Below are 24344 nucleotides of genomic sequence, written 5' to 3'. Positions count from 1 at the left end.
TCCACAAGCCTTCGCACGAACCCTCTTGTCCGCACAGCCCCGGGCCCTTACGAGGGCACCCAGCGGCAGCGCCCCCGCCCCTGGGGGCAGACTTGGCCCCGAAGGCAAGGGCCCGGGTGCCGTAGTCACTGCTCAGAGACAAGGCCGGCGGGGAGGAGGCGCGGGCATGACAGGGCCAGCACCCCCTCAGCCCAGCTTCAGCCAGGCGGCCCCATCAGGCCATCGTCCACCTTCGCCCCTGCCACCTGCCCCGCTGCCCGCCAGGCCTCTGGGGTCGCATGTGGAAGCCCAGAGACCCCAGGAGCCATGAACCAGGCCTCTGGAGAACGAGGCCCAGCGGCTGGCAGAGGGCAGCTGGCACGGGGGACACTCGCTCTTGGCCATCCTGGGGTGGGCAGGGCGGCCTCCCTCCCAGTGCCGACGTGGGGTGGGTCAGGCCCTGCCTGGCCAGGAAGAGGGCTCTGAGGAGCTGGCGTGGGGGGCTGGGCAGGGCTCCCGTTGGCACTGAGCCCACCTTCGGGCAGCAGGAGGGACAGAGCAGCCTGGAGGGCAGCTGGCAGGGGCAGCGTCTCAGAGGAAGGGGTTCCCCGGCCACCCCGCGGAAGTATTCTCCGGCCAGCGCTTCCTCTCTCTGTGCTGGGGTTCCGGCATTGGCACAGGCATCGGCCTCGGCGAATCTGTGTGCCCCCACGTGGGCACTTCCCCTTTCTGGGCGGCTCCCGGGCTGCGGCAGGGAAGCCGGGCCTGCTGTGCCCCCAGGGCTCTGCGCCTCTCGCTGCCCAGGGCAGCTTCAGACTGAGCGCCAAGTCCACAGACCCGGGGCGCCTCCCGTGGGTGCCACCCGGCCCGTTCTCCCAGCCCCTGTGCCTGCGCTGCCTGCGGGATGCCCTCTAGCAGCCCGGCGCGATGGCAGCAGCGTGAGCCCGGTTGAAACACGGATGCCACGCTGCTGCCTCGTCCCGTGCCCGCCTTCCACCCACATGCCCTGCGGAGACGGCACAGCTGGGCCCCCTGCCCCCAGGGCTGCTGTCCTGAGAATACGCCTGTGTCCTGACCACAGCGCGGGGCGAGCTGCTGCTCTGGCCCCCCAGGGAGTGGCCGGTGCCGCTGGCCCAGGAGGCGGCCTGATCCGCCCAGACCTGAGCTCCCCTGGGTGGTCACCTCACATCTGTGGCCGGCAGAACGCGGCCCCAAAGTGGCCACGCCAACCCAGCACCCAGACACAGCGCCACCCGTGGGGGGGGTTATGGATCCTGAGACGGGCTGTCCTGGCCGCTCGGGGCCTAAATGCGCCCACAGTGCTCGCAGGAGTCGGGAAGGAGACTCGGGGCAGGAGCTCGGGGCCAGGGGAGGGAGCCACGAGCTGCAGGCCTCACAGGGGACGCCGCCAGCTATGGGGGGAGGGCATAGGAGCTGGACGAGGAGGGGGAGCCAGGCCTGCGCCCTGGACTTTGCCCAGCAAGGCCCAGGAACCCTTGGGCAGGATGAGATGCCCGCGCTGCCCGGGGCAAGTGTGCACTTGGGCACTGCCCCGGCACCTGGGAGCTTCCCCCGCCAGGCTCCGGTGCCTCGGGCGGGGGGGCAGGAACTCCTGTGCCGGTGGTTTATGTGGGGGGACACCCGGGCTTTGGGTGCGGGTCTGAGCCTGCCGGCTGCCCTCAGGACACCCGCTCTGTTACAGGCGCTGCTCCGGCCCCTGGCGTCTCCCCCCCGGCAGCAGGGACCCCTCCGGGCCAGATGGGAGTGTACCCCACAGGTAGCTCTGGGGCTGCCCCGCGCAGCAGCGTTCGCCTGGGCTGGAACGGGAACGAGGACATTCCTAGCACCCCTTCCTCCTGGGCTCGCTCTGTCCGTGGACTTGGGGTCCAGAGCAGGGCCCCAGATCCTGCCGTAAGATCCCCTGGAGGAGGCCTGGTGCGAGGTGCCCGGAGCGGAGCCGGGGTCTCGGGTCTGGCCCGGACTCTGCATTTCCACGCGGGGCGGAGGTGGGATGCCCTGCCTAAAGGGGCTGCAGGCCTGGGGGCCACGTGCGGGGAGCGGGACCCGGCGCCGCTCCAGGGAGGGTCGCAGGCGGCACCTGCAGGGACTAAACCAAAGGGCGGGGGCGGGGCAGTGTCCAGGGACGGACCTCCAGGGCGGGGCTCGGACAGGCGGGGCGTGGGCAGCCCGGGGAGGGGCCCTGCCGCCCCTGCTGACCCCGGGACGCGGGGGCCAGCACTGCGGGCAGGGCCCTTTGCCTCCAGGCCGCCGCTGCCCGCCCTGGCCGTGGGCGCTCAGCGCCGGGCCCCCCGCAGCAGCCTCGGGAAAGCTCGGCCGCCCTCTCCGGGAGGAGGGTGACAGCTCAGAGCCCGGTCTGAGCTCCGGCGGGGAGCGGGGCTGGACTCCAGATCCCAGAGGGCACCGGCTGCTCCCGGCGCTGCCCCGCGGGCCCGAGCCAGGCCGTCCTGGGCGGGGGCAAAGCTGAGCTGGAGGCGGGCGCCCCCTCCTCTTTCCTCCGGCCTTTTCCTCTCTCCGCCGTCCTGTCCCCTTCTTCCTCCCCCTCCCCTCCCCTCCCCTCCCCTCCCCCTCCCCCCACCATCGGGAGGCCCTACCTCCCCCAGCTAGCCAGAGGCCCCTTAGGGCGAGGGGGGTCCCTTGAGCTAAGATCTGAGGGGCAGCCGGGGACTGGTCCAGGCAGGGGTGCGAGGGCCCGGGCTGGGGGTGTCTCAGGGAGGGTGGAGTGGAGGGGCGAGTCCTCGGCTCGCGCTCCCCGGGGGCCACCGCGACGGGCTTGTGGTGAGGCCCCGAGAACCAGCCTCACTTCTGGGGCCGCGGGTTCTTGGGGCTGGTGCCAGCAACCCAAGGCACGGCCGGCCTGCGCCGGGTAACCCCGCCTGGCCCTGCCCCTTCAGACCTGACCCTGCGGCTGCTGGCCTTGCGGAGGAAGAGCGGGCAGCCCGATGCCCGCCTGCAGCAGGCCCTGCGGGCCCGGCTCCGCCTGCTGGAGAACGAGAGCCAGGAGGTGGCCCGGGTCCTGGGGGTGAGTCCGCCCCCGGGGGTGGTGGGAGGAGCTGGGCCTGAGGTGGGAGGACTGCTGGGGGGCGCGGGCTGGGGAGCCCGAGGGCTCGGGCCTCCAGGGCACGGCGGCTGTGGGAGGGGCCGGTTCCCGGACCACGTCTCCGGGTGTCACTCTGATGACCACGATGGTGCCCTGCGGCCATGGCGCTCCGGCCTCCTCGTTCCAGGGAGCGCATGGCCTGGGGCGGGCAGGGGGCTGTGTGCAGCCTCCATCACCCGCCCTTCACCGCGCAGAGAGCCCAGGACTGCCCTGGGGGGCCACCGCGGGCTTCAGAGCAGGGGGCGCAGTCCGGGCTGTGGCAGGAGCAGCTCTGGCTGCATCCCCGGCCCTGGCGGCCCTGCCCTCCCTACAGCCCGTGCCCTACAGCGGCCCCCAACTGGTCTCCGCTCTCAGGAGCTGTCGGCCCGGCTGCTGTCCATCCACAGTGACCAGGACCAGATTGTGGTGACCTTTAAGACGTTTGAGGAGATCTGGAAGTTTTCCACCTACCATGCTCTTGGTAAGGCGGCGACCCCAGAAGGGGCCGGGATTCCCCGTGGGGGACAGGACTCTCACCCCGCCGCGCCCGCCTCACACGCCCGTGCCTGGGAGGGGGCTTCAGCAGCCTCTTCGGGGCCAGGAACCCCAGTGCGAGCCCCGGCGTCTCAGGGTGGCAGGGCCAGTGCGGGCCAGAGCTGCCAGCGAGCCGGGCCGGTGTCCACTGCTGTGCCTTGCTTGGTGGCTCTCGGGCAAAGCGAGGCTCTGCTCTGAGTGACCACGTGCTGACCGGGAAGCTTATTCCAACCTCGGCCCAAGCGCACCCCCCAAGCACTCCCTGTCCTGGGGGAGGCCCCTGCAGGGTCTGCCTGCACCTCCCCATGTTAGCAGGGAGAGAGCGGGCACCCCGGGGCCCCCAAACCCGCCTGTGCTAAATGGGTTCTGCCGTCTGCTGCACCAAGTCAAAACACTGCAGTGCGTGAGGCCTTCGCGGGAGGAGCCCAGCCCCGGGCGTGCGCGCGGGAGACACGGTTGAGACACTCACCCGGCCGCCCCCCTTGCGGGTGGACGTCCAGCGAAGCAGGGTGGGCTCAAAGGGGGGACCCGGAGGCCCGAAAGCCTGCCGCACCTCTAAGGCCCCTCCTGGGGAGATCCCCGGGAAAGCGCGGGAGGGGCCCGGCGAGTCTGGGAGGAAAAGAGCAAAATCAAAACTCACGTCAAGGTGAAGCCGCCACGTCCGCCTCGCATGGCCTCTCACCGGCGTCCCCGCCTCTCCCGAGCGGCTCCCGCTGCGCCCCCGGGTCCTGGGCAGGCCAGCGTGGCTTCTCCCCGGCCTCCGCCCCAGGCTCCCGGGCCGCCTGCCTTTCTCTCCTCCCTTCTGGCTCCCCTCGGCCTCGCAGCTCCTGCTCACGCTCAGCTCCGCCCTCCTGCGGGGGCCCCTCTGTGGGCATCACACTGCTGCAGCTGGGAGCCGTGCGCCCCACGGGCAGTGCGGGCCCCCCACTGGCAGCACCGGCACCCCACGAGGGCCGCTCACACACGGGGAGCCTGGGGACCTGGAGGTGGGAGGCGGCCTCCAGGCACGGGGACCCGGCTGGACCTGGCGGCGGCCGCTTGTTCCGTCCCGCGGCTGCCCAAGCAGGGCGAGCGGATGGGCGGGAGGTGGGGGCTCCGCCCTGGGGGCCGCGGGGCTTCCCGCCCGGGCAGCGCATGATGGGCCTCCCGCCCCAGGCTTCACGCACCACTGCCTGGAGAACCTGCTGGTGGACCAGGCCTTCTGGCTGCTGCCGCCGGGCGAGGACGAGGAGACGGACATCCGGGTGCACGTGGACGAGGCGACGCTGCGGCTGACGCACGAGAGCCTCCTGGTCCAGGAAGGTGGGCACGGCGGCGGGTGGTGCTGGGGCGGCCGGGGACTCGGGCAGCTGGGCGAGCCTGGGCCCTGGGCTGGGAGGGGGGGGCGCGGGCAGTGTCAGCCCAGGCCCGGTCACCCAGCCGGACAGACCCTGATCCCCCACAAGGAGGTCATGGGAAAGTGGGCTTCGTGCGTCCCGCCCGGGCTGTGGCTCCGAGGCCATGGCGGCCGCAGAGAAGAAGGGAGGGCGGGCCGTGGCCAGGCCCCTGCAGCCGCCCACGCAGGAAGGGCTGGGCATCATGCTCCCAGCCCTCAGAGCACAGCCGGGAAGCAGGCCCAGAGGGTCCGAGCCTGGGCACGGTGGCAGGACGTGTCTGGACGGAGTGGACACCACCCCGGTCCAGCCTCTGGACAGGCCCCTTGGGCTCTGGGGTCGGGCAGCTGGTTTCAGTGAACGTTGAAAGTAGGGGTGGCGTGATGGGCTCCGGCAGGTGCCGCTGTCTCACCTGCGGCGGGGCCCACCTGCACAGTGGTCATGTCCAGAGCCCGAGTGACCGGCCTCTCCTCCCTGCCAAGGGCCTTTCTTTGTCCGGGGCGAGGACCATCACGTGAGAGTGACGACTGGTTCCCTCAGGCGGCCTTCGGGGCTTCCCCAGGGAGAGGCGTCCCTGGCAGAGGACAGGCCGACTCGCAGCCCCAGCAGCCCCACCGAGGAGGCAGCCCCCGTGGAGCCTTTGACTCCGTTTCACCAGTAGGTACCGACCTTCGTCTCTGCTTCCTGCCCGTCCAGTAGCGCGAGGCCCCGGGAGTCCCCAGGCCCTGGTCTGCTAGGAACCCCAGGGGGGTGAGGCAGGGTGAGCCCAAGGTGTGGGGCACGCAGCTCTGCTCTGTGTCGTTCTGGGTTGTTCTGAGCAGTCTTTGAGGGAGCCATGTACCATGCGCCCCTGCAAGGAGACCACGAAACCTGCGCAAACATAAACCAACATGCAGATAACGCCTCCGAGAAGGAGAGAGCAGGGAACGTGTAAGCTCCTGCTCACGTGCCGGATGCACGCTGGGCACTAACTTGACAGAGCTTCCTGGCAGCCAGAGCAAAAAGAGAAATTGGATGTGCTGATACTCAGCGCCCACGCAGCACCAGGCCATGGCTCAGCTCCTCCCAGGCTGGTGGGCAGAGGTCCCTGCAGGAGGGCAGGAGCTGCTGGGCAGGGGCACAGGCTCCTGGGGGCGGCACCACAGCACTGGGCCTGGAGCCTGCACACCTGGCAGGTGTCTGTGGGGGGGCAGGTGGAGACCCCACTCTGGTCCCAGGGGCTGCCGACTCGTCCAGTCGACAGTCTCCATCGCCCCAAACATGAGGCCACAGCACAAACCTCCTCCCGCTCCCAGGTGGGCTCTCAGGGCACCCGAGGGCCTGGGCGACGACTCCGTGGCAGGGCCCGTGGCCCCGGAGCAGGCGCTGATGGGTGAGTGTTTCCCTGGGAAGAGGCGAGCGAGGAATGGCAGTTCCCAACCTGAGGCTGCTGCACTCGCCCTCTCTCCTCCCGGCCAGAGGAGCCAGATCCCCTCCTGTGCTCGAGGCTCCCACAGCACGCAGCTCCCCGGCCGCCCCCTACCTGCCCCCCGGGACCTGCCGAGGGCAACTCAGCCACTTCTTGGCCCATCTCCATCTCGGCTCCCTTCCGTCGCCACCCTGAGCGGCCCTGAGCACCCGGTGGGCGGCTAAAGACAGAATGGCCAGCTGCCCCGTGCAGGGACAGGCCCCTGCTCCCCGGGAGCCCGGCTGGCGAGCGTGTGGCCGGCTGTGGTGCCCATCAGGCGGGCATGAGGCCCGTGCAGGAGGGAGAGGGGCTCGGCCTTACAACCTCCCGCTGGGCCCCCGCCTGGCCTCACCAGGTGGGATGGACAAGAGACCTGGCCTCAAAGCCCTGACCGTGACCTGGACCTGGTTCCTTCACATCTGGGTCTCAGTTTCTTACCATCACTGTGGGGATGACGCCCCCCAGGACCGTGGCCCTCGGGTGCCCGGGCCCAGCTCCCTCCTCCGGGCAAGCCTGCAGCAACACCCAGTGTCCCGCTGGCCTGCAGCTGGGGCAGCCCTGGCCTGGCGCCCTCTGCTGACCACGTGCCCTCCCCGCAGCCACGGGCCTGGCCTCGGCGGTGGCAGACTGCGAGGGCTCGGGCCCCGAAGAAATGAGCTTCCGGGCTGGCGACCACATCGAGATCCTTGGCGCCCGGGTGCCTGGCCTGCCCTGGTGTGTGGGCCGTCACGTGGCCTCGGGCAGGGCAGGCTTCGTGCCCTCAGGAGCCATCAGCGTGCAGGGACAGGAGTCGGCGTGAGTGCGGCGGGCGCCCCTGGGAGGGCAGGGGCCTTGGGAGGCCCCAGGACGGACGCGCCTCCTCCCAGGGCCCCCCTGAGAGCAGGGCCTGTCCTGGCCTCTCTGTCTCCCAGCAGCCGGGCGCAGGGACCCCACGGGGCAGGCCGCACCCGACAGGACCCTGCCTTTGGAAACCACTGACGCGCGCGTCATTTTCCAGGTCGGAAGACGTGATTTTCCTCACTGAGGACGAGAGGGCGTTCTTCGGCAGCGAGGGGCGCTTCTCCGAGGAGGAGGCCAGGCGGCTGCTGAGGAGGACGTCGGGCTCGGACGCCTGCACCCAGTACAGCCTGGGTGGGTCAGGCGGGGCCGTCGCGGTTGCCCCAAACCTGCTTCCCAAAGGGCTGGACGGAGAGACGCCCCCAAGTCCCCCAGGCGCTGGCCACACCTGGCTCTGTGTGCTCAGCTGCCCAGTCCGCTCTGCTCACAGCAGCCCTCCTGCCCCGTGGGGAGCGCTGGCTCCTCAGCGGTGAATGCCAACCCCAGGCACCAGCAGTGACCAGACAGATGCTATTGCTGCCCAGGGCCACGCGGGGCTGCAGAGACATGGGGGCGGGGCTAGGAGATGCAGAGGGGCCCTGAGGCTCCTGCTATGGGGCAGGGGGCAGCGAAGCCTTCCCTCCTGCCACCACAGGCACCAACCTCACAGCCACACGTGCACACTCACCACGCCCGTGCATGCACAGGGGCATGTGGGTGTGCACACAGCAGCATGTGCACACACAGCCCACAATACACACACCGAGGCAGGCAGCACTGCCCACACGTGTGCACGCCCACCTGAACTGTGCGCGCGCGCGCGCACACACACACACACACACTCCCCACCACATGTGCACAGGGCCACGTGCACACACCTCACATGTAGGTCAAAAGCTCCCAGCCCCACCAGCAGCCTCTCCTCTGCAGCCGCGGGCCTGGCTCGGCCTCAGCATGGCAGGGCCAGCTGCGGGGGCTCGTGGGCCCTCCTGGCTGGTACAGGGTCTCCCCTGCTGGGCCGCCTGGCTCCGGCCTCAGCTCTGCAGCCGTGGTTCCAGCGCTCAGCGCACGTCTCACCACCCTCCTTCTCCCTTGACTTCTGTGGCCACTGAGCTGTGGGTGACCAAGGCCCTGGCCGGCACAGCTTTGGAGCGGGATTCTGTGCCAATGGGCCATGCCGCTCCCCGGGAGAGCTGGAAGGAGGGTGCCACTCTGGTGGGAGGCAGGACCCCACTGCCAAGGGACAGCCGCAGAGGCCCCTGTGGGGGTCAAGGCTGTCTGGGGTGGGCTGGCCAGGCCTGCAAGGTGGGGTTCGTTCCCCTCGGCTGGCGCGCCCAGCCCCTGCACGAGTCCGCTATCCTGTGTGTAGCGCACACCCCGCGTGGCCACCCGCGGCCCGGCCCAGAGGCAGCACTCAAGTGGCTCTCCTCTCTCTTTGCAGACCGACTAGCGGACGCTGGGCTGGAGGGGCCAGAGGGGCCGGATGAGCAAGGTGGGTTGTCCAGGCACTGTGAGGGCTGCCCCGGCAGCAGAGTCCTGGCTGGGTGTGGGGGATTGCTGCGCGGGAAGGTTATTGGGGGTCTCCATCCCACAGGAGGGCTGGGTGAGGTGGAGGTGACGCCCCCCCTTTGCTGTGGCAGTGGGTCCCCAGGGAGCATGCAGCCCCGCACTGTCCCCAGCAGACGTGGACTCTCCGCTGCCCGCTGCTGCTCAGCTGGGGGTTCCTCTCCCACAACCAAAGCGGCAGAAATTTGCTCCAGGCTCTGCTCTGCAGGGTGAAGGGGAGGCGGAGCAGAATATGGGGAAGCCCCTGTGGTCAGCTTCAGCAGACCCCAGCCCCTCCTTCCCGTCCCCAACAGAGTCTGCCCGGGGCCCCTTTGAGGGTTCCTGGGGATGACACCCACTCGGGGATGTGGCCGGGGCTGTTCCAGGGCCTGGTGCTTTGTCCCTTTGAGCCCCATAAGAACCGGGCTCAATCTCCCAGCTGCGGGGAAGGTCTGGGGGCCGCATCCCTCTCCTCCTAACGGAAGTGTCCCCAGGATAGAGCCAGCGCGGGGGGCCAGTCCCCAACTCGACTGTGGCTGGAGGGGCCTCCATGCTCCTGCAGAACAGCAGCTATGACCGGGTCTCCATGCAGTGGCGGGGAGGCCGGCCCTGGTGGGGGACCCCTCGCTGGTGCGTGAACATTCTCGGGGCCACCGGGCATAAAGGGGCCCCGAGGGTGCTGAGCTCCACGGCAGGCCTCCTGGGGCTGCAGCGCGGGCAGGGCCCACGTCCTCTGGTGTCCGTGCTCAGTCCCCACGCATGCTGCATGCCGGGTGCCGTGAGGGGGGCACTGAGGCCTGGGGGGTGCCCGCCAGCCTGGGAGGGGGCATGCCCAAGCCTGCCCGCAACCCTAACCTACTTGGGCCTTGGTAACTTGCAGAAATTCCTTTACTTGGTGTGAACCCGGAGCCCCGGCAGACCCTGCAGAAGGTGAAGAATGTCCTAGAACAATGCAAATCCTGCCAGGGCTGCCCCACAGAGCCCGTGTCCTGGGGACTGCACAGAGCATCCAGAAGCCCCAGCTCGCTGGGCCCAGAGGAGCCGGTCATCTACCTGGATGCCGAGGACGCCTGGGACGACCCAGAAGCCCTGGACCCACTGCTGCTGCTCCTGGACGCTCCGGGGTACCAGGCCTGCTTCCGAGGCCTGTACGACCTGTCCCTGCAGGGGCCGAGCAGCCTGTTCCGCGGCTTCAGCAACGAGGACCAGCTGGCCGGGTGCCTGGCACAGGTCCGGGGAGTGGCCAAGAGGGCCGGCCTCCCCATGGCGCTGGCCAGGCTCTGCTTTGTGCTGGGGCAGCTGTGCGCGCGCAAGCTCAAGCTGTCCCAGGCCCGGGTGTACTTCGAGGAAGCCCTGAGCACCCTGGGAGGTCACTTCGACGACCTCTTCCTGGTGACAGCCGTGTACACCAGCCTGGCCGCCGTCCACCTGAAGCAGAAGAACAGGGACAAGTATGCGCAGGTGGTGCCCAAGGCCCTGGCCCTGCTGCTGGGCGCGCCAGGGCTGCTGTGCAGCTCCGAGGCCGAGGCAGAGCTCCTAAGGCACGGCCTGCGGGGAGCCATCCGCAGCTGGAGCCCGCCGGCTGAGGCGCGGGCCTGCTTCCTGCTGGCCCGGCACCACATCTGCCTCAAGCAGCCCGCGGAGGCCCTGCCCTTTCTGGAGAGGCTGCTGCTCCTGCAGGGGCCCACGGGCGCTGCCTGGCCGGCCGACTGCTACCTGCTGCTGGCGGACGTGTACAGCCACAAGTGCCTGCCGCACCTGGCGCTGAGCTGCGTGAAGGTGGCCTCACGCCGGGCACAGAGCTCACTGGCTAGTGCGTTCAGGAGCATGGACCTGGTGCTGCGCCACACGCCCCGGCTGCATGGCCTCCCCGCCCAGATCGCCCGCTACCTCAGGCAGGCGCTGGCCACAGGTGTGGGCCCCACCCTGCGTGGGCCCCTCTATGCCAGCCTGGCCCAGCTGCACAGTCACCACGGGCAGCACGGCCGGGCCATTGCCTTCATGACACAGGCCCTGGACGCCGAGGCCAGGGCCGGCAGCCACTCTGCCGTGGACTGCCTGGTGGCCCTCGCCTGGCTGCACATGCTCCATGGGCAGAGCTGGGTGGCCCTGGACATCCTGGAGTCCACCCTGGATGCGGCAGTGGCCAGTGTGGACCAGGAAGGCGTGATCGCCAATATGGCAGCCATCGCCCTGAGGAGAACCGGCAGGACCCGGCAGGCGGCCGAGGGCTACTACCGCGCCCTGCGTGTTGCCAGGCTCCAGGGCCAGCCGCGGAACCAGGCGGTGGTCCTGGCCAACCTGGGGGCCCTGTGTCTGCGGGCGGGTGCCGGCCGGCTGGCCCAGCACTACTTCTTGGAGGCTGTGAGGCTGTTCGCGCAGCTGCCCAGCGGGGAGCGCGGCCCCGACTTCACGCAGGTGCTGCTGCAGCTGGGCCACCTGTGCACCCGCAAGGCCCTGGCCCGGCAGGCCGAGTGCTACTACCAGTGGGCCTTCCTGGTCGCTGTGGAGACCGGCCACCTGGAGAGTAAGTGCTGCCAGCCCTTCCGTACCTGCACCTGTGACGGCCCCTGCCCCGGGGGAAAATGCCATGCCCGGGTTCCAGAGGGGCCAGGCAGAGAAGGGCGGCCAGCTGGCCAGCTGGGATGCCAACCGGGCATCCCGAAGCCTCAGGGGAACAGGCAGCAGTTACCCTGGACAAAACACAGGCCGGGGGGGCGGCGGCTAAGCCCAGAGGAGTGCGTGGGTCTTGAGCCGCAGAGGGCATGCGCGTGCCTGGCTCTGCGCCGGTGGCAGGTGTGGGAACAGGCGCCCCAATCACCAGAGCCCAAGGGGCACGCAGTGTGTCGATGCCACTCTGGCCCCGAAGGGCAGGATGGGGGCGTCTGTTCAATCTGGGACCTGGGTTGTGGGAGGTTTGGCCGAGCAGGGGCGGGGGCAGCTGCTGGCAGGTGCGCCTGTGCCAAGGCCCTGGGGCGATGGGCCTGGCCTGGCGGGGGTGCAGTGGTGGGCCGAGGGCTGCGAGGACCGGGGACCCTGGCTGTGGTTGGACATTTTTCCTGAGAGCACCGGGGAGCTGTTGAGATGTGGAACACTCGCCGAGGCTGGAAGGGGATCCACGGGCCCCCAGGCAGAGCCGAGAGCCTGCCCCGACCACTGTGGCCGCTCGGGTCCTGGGGCGCTCGCCGGTGCTCCCGAGGCCTCTCAGAAGCCTCCTGTGATGCCCAGCCGGCCACTGGGGATTCAGACTTGGAAGCGGCAAGCCTGGGGCCGGGGTACCTGGTGCCCCCCCAGGGCAGGCTGGGGAGACCAGGACCTCCCGGAGCTGGTGGGGTCACTGCTGAGTCCTGCGGGGGCTTCCGTCTCTGGGAGCTTGTCCGCGGCGGTCTGCTTGTCGGTGCAGGGAGCTGCCCGCGTCCACGCCCGACTGCGGCCCCTCCCCGCGCCAGGCCAGCTGGGATGTGTCCACGTTGTTCCTCCTGGCCAGGAAGCCTGGGTTCTACTGCTCGTCTCTGCAGCCCGTCCTCTCCCCCCGGCCCTGGGCCCCTCCTCCTCCCGCGGCTCTGGCAGGGACGCCCTTCCCGGCTCCCCGCATGGGCTTGGCGCTTCGCCCGGCCTCCCGGCCGCAGAGCCCAGGGCAGGCGCGCAGCGTGCTGAGCTTTCATCTCCCCCTCGCGAAAGCTCTAGTTTCGGTTGTGATTTCCTCCTCACTGCCCAGCGGTGGGGTGAGCGCTGCCTTCCACGCCTCCTGCTGTCGCCTGGAGACCCCCACGCTGGGGCCGGTGCCTGCGCTGGGGCTGGTGCGCCCCTGGCCGAGTCCGCCCCCCCCGGGCTGACGGAGAGTAGCCTGAGATGTGGCCGTGGACCCTCTGCCAGAGGTGGCCCTGGAAGCTGCTATGGGTCTAGTCGGTCTCGTGAGCTCAGTCTCCCCTTCCCTGTTGGTCTCTGGGTCCTTTGACCACTGATGGCCCCTGGCTCTGGCTCCCGGGAGGCCAGCGAGGGGTGTGGGGCCGGCTGCATGAGGGAGATGGGTCCGGGGCGTGCCAAAGTCCATGCCTGATGCCCGCCCCGCCATGTGCGCGTGCTGTGGCCTCGGCCGTGGCCCTGCGCGTGCCCGCCCGGCCGGGGGCAGTGTGGCTGCAGCTGTGCTCAGTGGGGCCCTGCCAGGACCAGCCCGGTGGGTGCACAGGCTCGTGGCGTCTCCACGGCGTCTAGGGCCCTGCCGCGGCCGTGCGACGCTGAGCAGGCCGAGCTCAGTGCTCCCGGCTGTGTCACCCCTGCGAGCGGGGCAGGAAGGGTGGGCACAGGGCTCTGTGGCCGCAGGGCGGTGACCTCTGACTTCTGTCCCCCACCCCAGGCCAGCTGCTCGCCATCCAGCAGCTTTGTCACTTCTATACGGCCATCATGCCTAGCAAGGCCCAGTGCGTCGTCTACCACGAGTTCCAGCTCTCGCTGGCCCGCAGGGTGGCCGACAAGGTGCTGGAGGGTCAGCTCCTGGAAACCATCAGCCGCCTCTACCTGTCCCTGGGCACCGAGCGGTGAGGCTGGCTCCACGGGACGGGGGCTGGGGTGCTGGGCCCTGGCCGGGACAGCCCCTCCTGGGGGACATCCCGCTCCTCAGCCCAGATGACAGCAGCGCGCGGACCCGCTCGGCTCGTACCCAGAGGCGTCCCCGGAGGCAGAGTGTGCTCCCTGGGCTGTTCTGGCCTTGCAGCCGCGGCAAGCCTGCCTGAGCCGCTGGCCCGGGCCTCTGGGGTGAAGGCAGCGGCCACTGTGGCCGGAGGAGCTGGTCCACAGGAGACGCCCGACGTCCGGCTCTCCCCCGGGCAGGGCTTGGGGTGGCATGTCCAGTGTGGAGTCCACACCGAGCATCCTGATCAGGTGGGGCACCCCAAATCACAGCGATGACACCCCTCCATGTGGGAATTCACCCCCAGAGCCAGGAAGCTTTTCCATGGTGAGGCCTCACCCCACCCCAGCTCCAAGCCTCAGTTCACAGCGGGACGGTGGGGCCTGGGCCAGTGCACCCAGAGTGGGATCCCCACAGCGGCAGCCACTCACCCGCAGCGCGTGGTCTGACCGTCCACCCCCAATTCCAGGGCCTACAAGTCCGCGCTGGACTACACCAAGCGCAGCCTGGGCATCTTCATCGACCTGCAGAAGAAGGAGAAGGAGGCGTACGCCTGGCTGCAGGCTGGCAAGATCTACTACATCCTGCAGCAGAGGGAGCTGGTGGACATGTACATCCAGGTGCGCCCCCACCCCACCCCCCGCCAGAAGCACCTGCCGCTGGCCTGCTGCCCCCCAGGCACTCCTGGCCCCTCCAACCCTCTGGACACCCCCAGACCCCCGCACCTCCAGCACCTTCCACAATGATCCAAACTCTGAGGGCAGCAGCCTGAGTTGCTCCTGCTGCCCACCCCGTGCCGGTGGGAGTCTATGAGGGGACAGGCGCTCCCCTTCAAGACACACCCCCACACACACACACACAAAACACGGCTCAGAACACGCCAGAGGCCCTGAGCCCCGTGAGGCTGTCTCAGGCCCTGCTGTGGGGCGGGGCCTGGCGCCAGCTGAGAGCTCAGGCCCGAGGGGGACGTGCTGGCCGCAGCTGTGAGGGCGGTCCCAGGTGCGGGGGCGCTGGGCTCCCGGGCACGTGGCCATGAGGGCGCCCGCCTCCCGCAGGTGGCTCAGAATGCGGCCCTGTACACGGGGGACCCCAACCTGGGGCTGGGGCTGTTCGAGGCGGCCGGGGACATCTTCTTCAACGGGAGCCGGGAGCGGGAGAAAGCCGTGTCCTTCTACCGGGTGAGCTGCCGAGGGCCAGTTGGGCGGGTCTGGGGCCCTCGCTTCCTGGTGGCTCTGCCCGGAGTGATCTTGGCCCCCAGATGAAGAGGCCAGAGGCAGCTCAGGGTCACGGTGCTTGGGGTGAGTCCAGTCCCCCTTTGACGGTGAGGAGCCCAGGCTCGGGCCGTGGGAGGGCCGGCCGGTCCAGCCGCACCTTCTCCCCTGAGGGCGCTGCCCCCTGCCCGTGCCCGACCCAGCTCTCAGGTATGGCCCAGCCCTGGCACAGAGGGCATCCGGGCCTCCTGGGCAAGGCCCCTTGCCCAAAGGGCGGGGCCGGGCTGAGGTCAGGCCTGTGGCTGGACGGGCTCGGGTCCCGCCAGGCTCGCCATGGCCAGTGTCACGACCTCCCTGAGTGGGCCTTTCTTTGCGGACGGCGAGTGAAGCCCAGCGGGGTGGGCGGGAGCTCGGCACCCATGGGGCTCTGAGGAGGGTGCGGTTGCCGTGCTGCGGGGCCTGATGTCGCCTGTGTGCAGGACCGGGCGCTGCCGCTGGCCGTGACCACGGGGAACCAGGAGGCCGAGCTGCGGCTGTGCAACAAGCTGGCGGCGCTGCTGGTGGAGCTGGAGGCACCGCACGAAGGCCTGGAGTTTGCCCACGTGGCCCTGGCACTCAGCATCACCCTGGGTGAGCCCCGTCCCCTCCCGGGCCGGCTCTGGGGTGTGGGGCCTCAGCAGTGGAGGCGGCAGGGCCGAGGCAGAATGCTCTCCGGAGAGTGTCAGCGCCCCTGATGGTGCCTGCCCGGACAGTGAACTGAGAGCTCCCAGGCCCCCCACCCCAACATCCCAGGCTCCTCACTGGCCCCTCTGGGGTGTCCTGCCCCCCACCTGTGTCCACCTGTATGCAGACCCCCACAGCCTTGCTCCCAGCCAGCCCCACTGTGCTCCTGCTGGCAAAATCCCCGCGCTTTCCCAGAGCTGGGCCCTCAGCGGTGGGCATCCCTCTGTCCGGGCTGTCTGTGTTCTGCTGAGCCAGGGAACCAGCACACAGTAGGGCCAGCACACAGCAGGGCCACCACAGGGTTTGCCCTGGCCCTGCAGCGCTGGCCCTGGTGGGGGAGGATGCTAGAGACAGCAGCTGGGCAGGCCGGGGCTCCCAGGGGCGGGGTGGGCCTGGTGTGGCGCCTGCAGGCTGGAGGCCTGGGGCCCGTGAGTGTGCAGGCAGGAGCTGGGGCCCACACCCCCGGAGGACGGGTGCTCAGAGGGCCGGGCCGGCCGGGGACACGGTGGTGGGCAGGGCGCTGCTGACAGCCGCCCATCCGCAGGGCACCGGCTGAACGAGCGTGTGGCCTGTCACCGGCTGGCCGAACTGCACCACCGGCTGGGCCAGGCCGAGCTGGCCGAGCACTTCTACCTCAAGGCGCTGTCGCTCTGCAGCTCGCCGCTGGAGTTCGGCGAGGAGACCCTGTACTACGTGAGGGTGTACCTGGTGCTGGGCGACATCATCTTCTACGACCTGAAGGTGGGGCTCGGGGCAGGGCGCCCTGGGGACCTGGGGCCTGGGCCAGCTGCCAGGAGCAGGCAGGTCAGCGGGGCGCGCAGCATGCCCGTGTGCACCCAGCATCTCGCGAGCTTGGGGTCAGCAGGGGCTGACCTGTGGGCCACCAGGCAGCCATGGGCTAAGGGCCAGCGGAAGGGAGTGCCATCCGAGGGCCTCGGGGAGGTGGTCGCAGAGCAGAGTCTGGACAGTTCCCCACACAAAAGCGGAAGGGGATAGGGTGTTCTGGGGGCAGAGCGGGCCCCCCATGCCCCCAGAGACTCTCGCTACCAGGTGAGTCCCAAATCCCGACACCTCCTCCAGGAAGCCTGCCTGTAAGTACAGAGTTCTTCCTCCCTGGATTCCTGAGACACCCAGCTGTCCCCAGGGGAGGCTGGGGGCCCTCTGTGGTCCCGCTTCACGGGGCAGGCACTGGTCAGGGTTATCGAGCAGTCCCTTGGGGCCTCAGTGCTGGGGGACCCTTGGGAGACTGTGGGGGTGAGTGGAGGCGCGGGAGGGCCCTGAGCTGGAGTCTGGGGTTTGATCCAAGTGTCTGGCATCTGAGGACTAGGGGCACCCCCCATCAGGCTGCTGCAAGCTCCCGAGGCGGCTTTACACTGGCCCTCGGCAGGGAGAGGCCCGGACCTGCAGCCTCCGTGTGGACCCGGGGCTAGCGTGGGGCTCTGGGAGCAGGTGGGCCAGGCCCCTCAGCCCCGGGGGCCACAGGTGAACTCCAGGTGCTGGAGCTTTGGGGGAAGGGCCAGGGCCTTCCAGGGCAGTGTGAGGCTGGGTAGGGGCAGTGGGGAGGGGGGACAGGGTGTGAGGCCCCGGGCAGCTCCTGGGGTGCCCGCAGGAGGACATGCAGGCGTCCAGGCCCCCAGCACAGAGCTCAGGCCCTGGGGGCAGTGCTGGAGCCTGGGCCTCCGGCAGGAAGTGCTGACCCACTGTCAGGGCCGCGGCCCTGGGCTCACCAGGCGGAAGGCGGAGAGGCGGGCGAGGTGGCCTCTGGGCGTCAGCTCCAAGCCCACCACCCCGGGCGCAGGCCACCCCGGCTCTCACCTCTCCCCACAGGACCCCTTCGACGCGGCCGGGTACTACCAGCTGGCGCTGGCGGCGGCTGTGGACCTGGGCAACAAGAAGGCGCAGATGAAGATCTACTCCCGCCTGGCCACCATCTACCACAAGTTCCTGCTGGACCGCGAGCAGTCCCTCTTCTTCTACCAGAAGGCCAGGGCCTTCGCCACCGAGCTCAGCGGCCGCCGGGGCAAGCCGGTCCCTGAGCAGTACTGCAGGCGGATGCCCTGGCTGGCCCCCGCCCAGCGGCCCTGAGCGTCCCGGGCGGATGTCCTCGGGGGGGAGCCCCCGCAGCAGGGGTCAGACCGCAAGAAATGGTTTGGCGGGAACCACGGAAGGCCGAGGCTGACCTCCCGGGGGCTGCCCACGGTCCCCAACCCCAGACGCCTACCTGTCAGAGCGGGAGGGCCCTGGGCATCGACCGCTCCCTGCGCCCTCCCTGCGCCCGCCTTCAGCCCTCAGGCCACCCCAGCAGATTGGGTGCATCTGTCTGGGTTTGCAGTGGAAGAGATGGAGGCACAGAGAGGCCAGGGCCGTGCCCGCGGTCAGCAGCAGGTGGGCAGAGCTCCTGAGCCGGGTCCCCACCCCAGCCTCCGCCTCCCCGCAAGCAGGCAGGGGCAGGAGCCCAGGGCAGGGCCCAGACGGCCGGGAAGGGAAGCCGAAGCGAGGAGGAGCTGCGGGCACCACCTCAGCTGTTCTGAGCGCCTCCTTTTCTCTTCAGTTTTTGTTGTTGTTGTTAATAAGGTGAAATTCACGCAACATAAAATTTACCATTTAAACGCATTTTTGTGCATTTATGATGCGATGCACCCACCACCTCCGTCTAGGTCCAGAACACTTGCCTCACCCCAGAGAAGCCCGCTGTCCCCCTGAGAGCCGCTCTCCCCCCACCCCCCAAGACGCTCATTTAGCAGAAGGGGGACCAGCCCCGAGCAGGGCTTGGGACGGTGGGAGCCTGGCGAGGCCCCGGCTTTGCTGCTTCTCCCAGGACGGACAGGTCAGGGGCTCTGTCTCGGGGTAACTGGCCCCCCCACCACAGCCGCCCAGGCCCGGGGGCCGCTCCCACCGGGGGGCAGCGGAGAGCACGCCCTTGCTGCACGGGCTGGCGCTGGACCAGCTGGAGGCGCCATCGCCCCCCAGGACGGCCGCGCGGGGGCGGGGCGGGGGCTCCGTAATTGAAAACACCAGGCAGGAGAGGCTGCCCGTGCAGTAACCCCTGGACACCAGTCTCAGAGGCCGTGGACCTGCTGGGCAGCGCCCCCAGTCTGGGCCTGCAGCCATCGCATGGAGGGGGACCAGCCCCAGAGCCCGCACCTCCCTGGAACCCTTCCTGTCCCCCACGGCTTCCTCCCCACCCCCACCGCATTCCCCTGCCAAGGCCGGGCCCCAGCCCTGCCCGGGACCCTGCGCTGGCCTCCAGGGCCTCTGGGCCCTCAGGAGCAGACCTGGAGGTGCAGGGGCGACTCCTCCTGCCGCTTGGCTCCAGTCCCAGCCCCGGCCTCCAGGCTGTGGGGCTCCCGGGAGAGTTTATTCCTCGGAGGTCTGGTTTGGTCCCGTGTGAGCCGAGCATCTCTATGGGGCTGCACTGCGGACTCGAGGGGCTCCACCCAGCCCCAGCCCCGGACCACTGGGGGCTCTTCCCATTAACATGTCCCGAGGTGGGAGGGGCTGCGCCCCAGCAGCAGACCCCCAGTCACCCCCACCGCCCGCCCCTCCTCATGCGTGACCGGCGCCTCCCCACAGGGTCCAGGGCACGAAGTGTGGACGTGGGTGCGTGTGGAGAGCAGAGCCAAGAGGGCCTGCTAGGCCCCGGACTGTGGCTGAAGGACATGGGGAGGCTGGCTGGGCCTCATGTCAGCTGGGCTTCAGTCCTGCTTGACCGCTTCAGAGGCCAGGCCTGGACAACCCTCCCAGCAGAGGGGGCATGAGATGGGCACGTGCCCGGCACACAGTAGGCACTCAGCACACAGTAGGCACTCGGCCCTGTGCACCGAATGGGCACCTGGCCCGGAAGCCCTGGGCCCTGGTTTTAGAAGGCAGTGTCTCCGCTGGGCTCGCCGGCTGCCTGCCCTGCACACCTACTGCGCGCAGGCTCCACTGACCGCCGCAGACCAGGCGCAGGACTGTCACGTGGGGGCAGTTCCGGAGGCGCTCCCGGGCGGGATGAACTCACGCTCCTGGCCAGGGCTCCCTGGAGGCCTCCTAGCCTCCTCCCCAAACAGAGAGGGAAAACAGCCTGCGAGGCCCACCGCCCACCTCCTGGCTGCAGGCGCCAGGCTCCCTGCCCGCCTGCTCGGAGGCCGCCTTCCCTGTGCGTGGGCTTCCTTCTGGGGCCAGGGCTGCCGGAGTCCAGCCTGGCCTCTAGCTTTGGCTGAGGGAACGGAGGCCCAGAGAGCACCCCAAGGATCACAGCGCAAGGCCATGGCAGCCCCCACCTGCTCGGAGGGTGAGGCCCAGGGTTGGGAGGGACCACCGCGGGGAGCCAGCAGAGGGGTCCAGCAGGCCGTGGAGGGTCTCCCATGAAGACGTGTCAGACGATCCTGGGTGTCCAGGGGCCATCACGTGACACCCCCCCCCAGACCCCACCAGCACCAATCCTGACCCCAGATGTGCTTTTCTGGGACTCAGGGGCAGCCAGCTGGGCCATCTCGGGCTTCAGCGCTTGCCTGGAGGGCTGCTGGTCACGGCCATGGGACGGGTGCACTGTCTGCAGCAGCACGTTCAACGGCAACAAGGCCCAGTGGACACTGGAGGCCGGCAGGTCCCCGGTGAGCTGTGAGCCTGACCCCCGCGCAGGTGTGCTCCCCTTGAGAGGCACCGGGCGGCTCTGGTGAGGGGGGCACTGGACCCCTGCCCCCTCGGGCTCACATGGCCCTGGGGCTGCAGGAGAGCCGGTGTCAGGCAGCGTGCCTCCACGGTCCGATGTGGGGTCCTACTGTGCGCGAGGTCCAGTCTGCCTTCCCACCTGCATCCAGGCTTCCGCTGAGCCCCCCGTCCCCCTCACACCCCTGATGCCCCCACTCGCCCCTGCCTCCCCCCTGCATCTGTCCCACGGGCTACCCAAGCCCTGTCCCGAGCGCCGCCTGGCCTGGCTCCCTGGCCTGCGGGGTCAAGTGCGCCTGCCCCGCCCTGCCCCGCCTGGGCCTGTGCCCCTGACCGGCAGGCTCGGGCCGCAGGGGCAGGTTAGCAGGGAAGGGACTCCTAGAACCACACCTGCCCCGCCCACTGCCCCTGCCGCCTCGCGCCCCGGGTGCCAGGTGGGTGCCGCGGGACTCCACGCACCCGCTGAGCCCTTTGGGGTGGGGCCTTCGCAGGTGGGGGTCCCGCCGGTCCCTGAGCCTGCAGGCAGCTTCCAGACACCTCCAGGAGCATGGGGTGCGAGACGTTTCGGGAGAGGCTGCAGGGGTGGCCATCAGCAGCGTAGATTTGGGGTCCTGACAGTGGGGAAGCCGTGGTAGCCCCAGAAAACGTAGGTGATGCTCACCATGTGGGGGACGCAGGGGTCACGCGTGATCTGGGGGGGGCAGCGCCACAGTGAACGCAGAGAGAGGAGGCTCCGTCTGCGCGCAGTGGGGGCCGCGGGGCCGAGCATGGGCCAGCGCCTTGTAGGCTGGGCAGAGGATGGGCCGGGTCAGCGTGAGAAGAGGGAGAGGCCCGCGCCCCACCCGGGGCCTCCAGAGCCAGCCCAGCCCACGGAGCGGCCAATCCGGCGTCCTCGCGGGCTGCCCGAGGTGCGGGAAGGGCACGCCTCGGTGAGGTCACCCCCGCGGCCCAGCCAGAGCCGCGAAAGTGCTGCATATGCACAAGCCACGGCCAGCCCCGGGGACCAACGCCGGCCCACGGGCAGGGCTTCCAGGCAGAGCCGCCACATGCCGAGGGGCCTGGACCGCAGGAAGCTACGGGACCCCCGGACAGCGCTGCAGGGGACACTCCCCCGCTCCCTGCCTCCCGGGACGGCCCGTGGGCCCGCACCCAGCACACCACACGGCACACACATGGCACACAGCACACACATGCACACAACACAGCACACAGGGCACAGCACACACAGCACACACCCATACATGGCACACACACAGCACACACACAGCACACAGCACACACAGCACACACACAGCACACGCACCCCTTCGGCAGCCTCAGGGGGGAGGGGCGCTGTGTCTGCAGCCCAGGTGTCTGGGCCCAGCCCTCTGGGCTCTGGGTTCACCCTGCACCCTGACACTGCTCAGCCCCCTCTCCAGTCCTGGCGCACTGGGGGTCCGTCAGGCTCCTCCCTGAGCACAGCCCCCCTCCAGCACACTGAGCACCACCAGCTCCCCCGCCCCTCCCCGAGAGGGGATGATCAGGAGGCCCTGAGTGCTGAAGTCAGCCCGTGGTGCCCTCCGCCAGCCCAGGAGGGGACTGTCCAGTCAGGCCTTGGGTGCTGTGCCAGCAGTCGGGGTCTGGGGGAGGCCGGCTGTGCTGTTGGGCACACCTGGGGCAGCAGCTCCTCTCTGAACTGGGCCCCGGGACCATGCCGGGCTTCGCTGCGGGAGGTGGGGGGGGCCTGCTGGTCAGCCCAGCTGGTAGGGAAGATGGATTGTGGGTGGCCACACCATCCCCCGGGCCCAGGGCACCCCGCCAGGCATGCCTCCTACCTGGCGCCCCTCCCCCACGGGCACCCGCCCCATCTGGGCACCCCACAGTGCAGAGCAGCTATGCCTCACTGGCTGAGCCAGGGGGCAGCGGGAGAGACTGCCCAGGGCCGGAGGGTTTCTGCAGAGGTGGAGCCAACGAGCAGGCTGCGGAGCTGGGACCAGCCTGCCTCCGAGGCAGTGACCCTGGGCAGTGACCCCAGAGAGACTCCTGCAGTCCCCAGTTGCTGGGGGGAGACAAGAAAAGGGGGTGGTTCAGGGAGCCTCGGGGTTAGGTTACCACATGACAGGGACAGAGAAAGACAGAGACAGAGAGACAGAGACAGAGAGAGGGCGACTGGGGAGGCCTGGAGACAGAGCTCCAGGCTGGCCGGGGAGGGAGCAGCCGCTCCCTGAGGGCTGACAGCGGAGAGTGAGGGGGTCAGGCCCGGTTCCTCCTGGACGGTGTGTGGCCCTCCTGGAGTGGACACAAGGCGGCCTTTAGGCTCCCGTGCGGGGTGCTCTTCGACCAGGGGCATCTCCTCTGTCACGGGGTGGCCCTGACCTCCCTCCCTGCCCCCATGGCCATGCTGGCGGCGTGTACAGCGGTCAGCACCCGTCGGCCATGACCTGGGCAGGTCACGTTGCCTTTCTGCACCTCGGCCTTCTTCCCCGATGGTGGGACGGCAGGAGCCCCACAGGACCGGGGGTCCCACCCACGGGGCAGGAGCTGGCAGAGCCCCTGAACGGGCAGTGGTCCCACAGTCAGGGGCAGGGTCTGGGGTGCTGTGTCCTGAGGCAGCATGAAAGCTCCGAGGGCCCACCCTTGGCCCAGCAGGACCCTGGAGCCTGTGGGCCCAGCGGGGAGGGGCTCCAGCCCCACGGGCCATCTTGGGACAGGACGGACCCTCCCCGGGGAGGCTGCTCTGGTCCCATGGGTGGGGTGACCTGGGGAGACTTCCAGGAAGGGCTGGGACTTCAGACAGTCTGGGCTGAGGATGGTTGTCCCACCAGGGCTGACGGACCGAGGCTGGGTGGCCCTGATTTCATCACCGGCCCTGAGTGGCCGCCCCTCCCGCCGTCCAACCCTCTGTGTCTCAGCCTCAGTCAGCGGCTCCACCCCAACCCTGGCGGGAGCGGCCCAGCACGCTGCCCCCGTCCCTCCCAGCACCGGGCTCCTGGTGTGCGCGCTGGGACAGGGCGGGCTCTCACCATCTGGGAGACGCGGCGGCGCGTGCCCGGAGCTGGTGAGGACTGGGCACTCCGCTTAGTGGAAACCGCACCGCAGGGCCGGCTGCAGACCTCGGGCTCAGGGCACCTGTGCGCCTGCTGCACGCTCCCGGCCCGGGGCGGCGCGGCCAGTGGGCGCGGTCAGCAGGCATGGTCAGCAGGCCCGCCCGCCCCACGGGGAGGTGTTTTTTGCCACGTCCCGCCTGGAGGCTCCGGGGAGCCACCTTCGGGGCCTCCGGTTGTGGCGGTCTCGGGGCTGAGGTCCATTTCGATGTGTGTGGGAGGGGGCGCAGCCATGAGAGGCCGACCAGCGCTGGGCCTGCCGGCCCCCTGGGGGACCCCCACCTGCGCATTCACCTACATTTGAACTCTGACTTCAGGGAGGGCTTGGTCCTTCAGGGGCTCTGACCAGGCCAAGCCCCCTGGTGCTCAAGGCAGGGCCAGCCAGGTGTCCCCCCCAGGGGACAGGAGTCCTGGCGCCGTGGGCTCTGCTGCTGTTCCTCTGGGCCTCGGAACCCCAGCAGGCAGCGTCATTCTCGTTCCCCGGGCAGGAAAACTGAGGCCCAAGGTCACACGAGGAGCAAAGTGGGGCCTGACCTCAGATGCTGGGGGCCTGCTCAGTGGGTGTTTCCCTTTTTGCCTTGGCTGGCAGGAAGCTCGGAGCCAACCTCACAGACATGCACAACGGAAGCACATCTCCTGACGAGAACGCGTGTGTCCACCGCGCCTCTGGCCGCCCGCTCTCTCTCTAGCACTCTTCGGCTTCACTCTGCTTCTCTCCCTTCTTCGTTCTCGTGTGTAAAAAGCCGCAAGTATTTGGGGGTGGCTGTAAAGACAAATGAACTAAGGATAAGTTTAGACAAATAGAATATTTGTTGGGGAACACTAAGGGACACAGGGGAGCCTGACACACCAGCAAAAGGCCCGGAAGCCCACGCGGAGGGCTCGGCATGCCCCCCACCCCCACCCCGGCGCCAGGAGGAGCCTGGACCTGGGCCCGGAGGCGTCCTCGCTCACGGGCGGGCAGGCGGGGCGGGCAGGCGGGGCGGGCAGGCGGGGGCACCTGGCAGCGCATCCTGGTTTGCAGAACCAGAGGCAGGAAGAAGGGCCAGCAGCAGGGGGCGCTGCCTCCCCCACAGCTGGACACCGATTCCCTCTGGGCCTGTGCCAGCCCCACTGCCTGCAGCCGGCGAGCCCTGCCTGCCCACTCAGGGGGATCATGGCGTCCCCAAGACGGCGCCCGGCTTCCGACTGAGAAGGGGGGCTAGGTGTGTTCCTTCACCCTGGGCCGCAGCTTCCCCATCGCACAAGGCTGC

The 24344-nt window shown here is 69.6% G+C and overlaps 1 protein-coding gene across 4 annotated transcripts in view; it reads left to right on the top strand.

Annotated features, from left to right (window-relative positions):
* Positions 1 to 18042, top strand: part of SH3TC1 (SH3 domain and tetratricopeptide repeats 1) — a 28838-nt gene extending 10796 nt beyond the window's left edge. For 3 of the 4 annotated variants that reach the window (XM_037529395.2, XM_037529392.2, XM_037529394.2), the window contains 16 exons: positions 1682 to 1756; positions 2892 to 3019; positions 3452 to 3557; positions 4766 to 4912; positions 5466 to 5640; positions 6279 to 6355; positions 7030 to 7225; positions 7428 to 7561; positions 8688 to 8738; positions 9672 to 11318; positions 13149 to 13329; positions 13891 to 14041; positions 14477 to 14599; positions 15112 to 15262; positions 15900 to 16096; positions 17183 to 18042. In XM_037529395.2, coding sequence (XP_037385292.1) covers positions 1682 to 1756; positions 2892 to 3019; positions 3452 to 3557; positions 4766 to 4912; positions 5466 to 5640; positions 6279 to 6355; positions 7030 to 7225; positions 7428 to 7561; positions 8688 to 8738; positions 9672 to 11318; positions 13149 to 13329; positions 13891 to 14041; positions 14477 to 14599; positions 15112 to 15262; positions 15900 to 16096; positions 17183 to 17440 — 3797 coding nt within the window. In that variant the 3' untranslated portion in view covers positions 17441 to 18042. The remainder of the gene's footprint in view (positions 1 to 1681; positions 1757 to 2891; positions 3020 to 3451; positions 3558 to 4765; positions 4913 to 5465; positions 5641 to 6278; positions 6356 to 7029; positions 7226 to 7427; positions 7562 to 8687; positions 8739 to 9671; positions 11319 to 13148; positions 13330 to 13890; positions 14042 to 14476; positions 14600 to 15111; positions 15263 to 15899; positions 16097 to 17182) is intronic. The other variant, XM_037529396.2, reaches the window with a different exon arrangement.
* Positions 18043 to 24344: the final 6302 nt, after the last annotated feature.

This window comes from Talpa occidentalis, unplaced genomic scaffold (genome assembly GCF_014898055.3).
Source record: "Talpa occidentalis isolate TD23 unplaced genomic scaffold, MPIMG_talOcc4v2.1 talOcc4.6, whole genome shotgun sequence".
In the NCBI taxonomy this organism is placed as follows: domain Eukaryota; kingdom Metazoa; phylum Chordata; class Mammalia; order Eulipotyphla; family Talpidae; genus Talpa; species Talpa occidentalis.
Note: the sequence above shows the minus strand (reverse complement) of the source record. Positions and strands in the feature narration are given on the sequence as shown.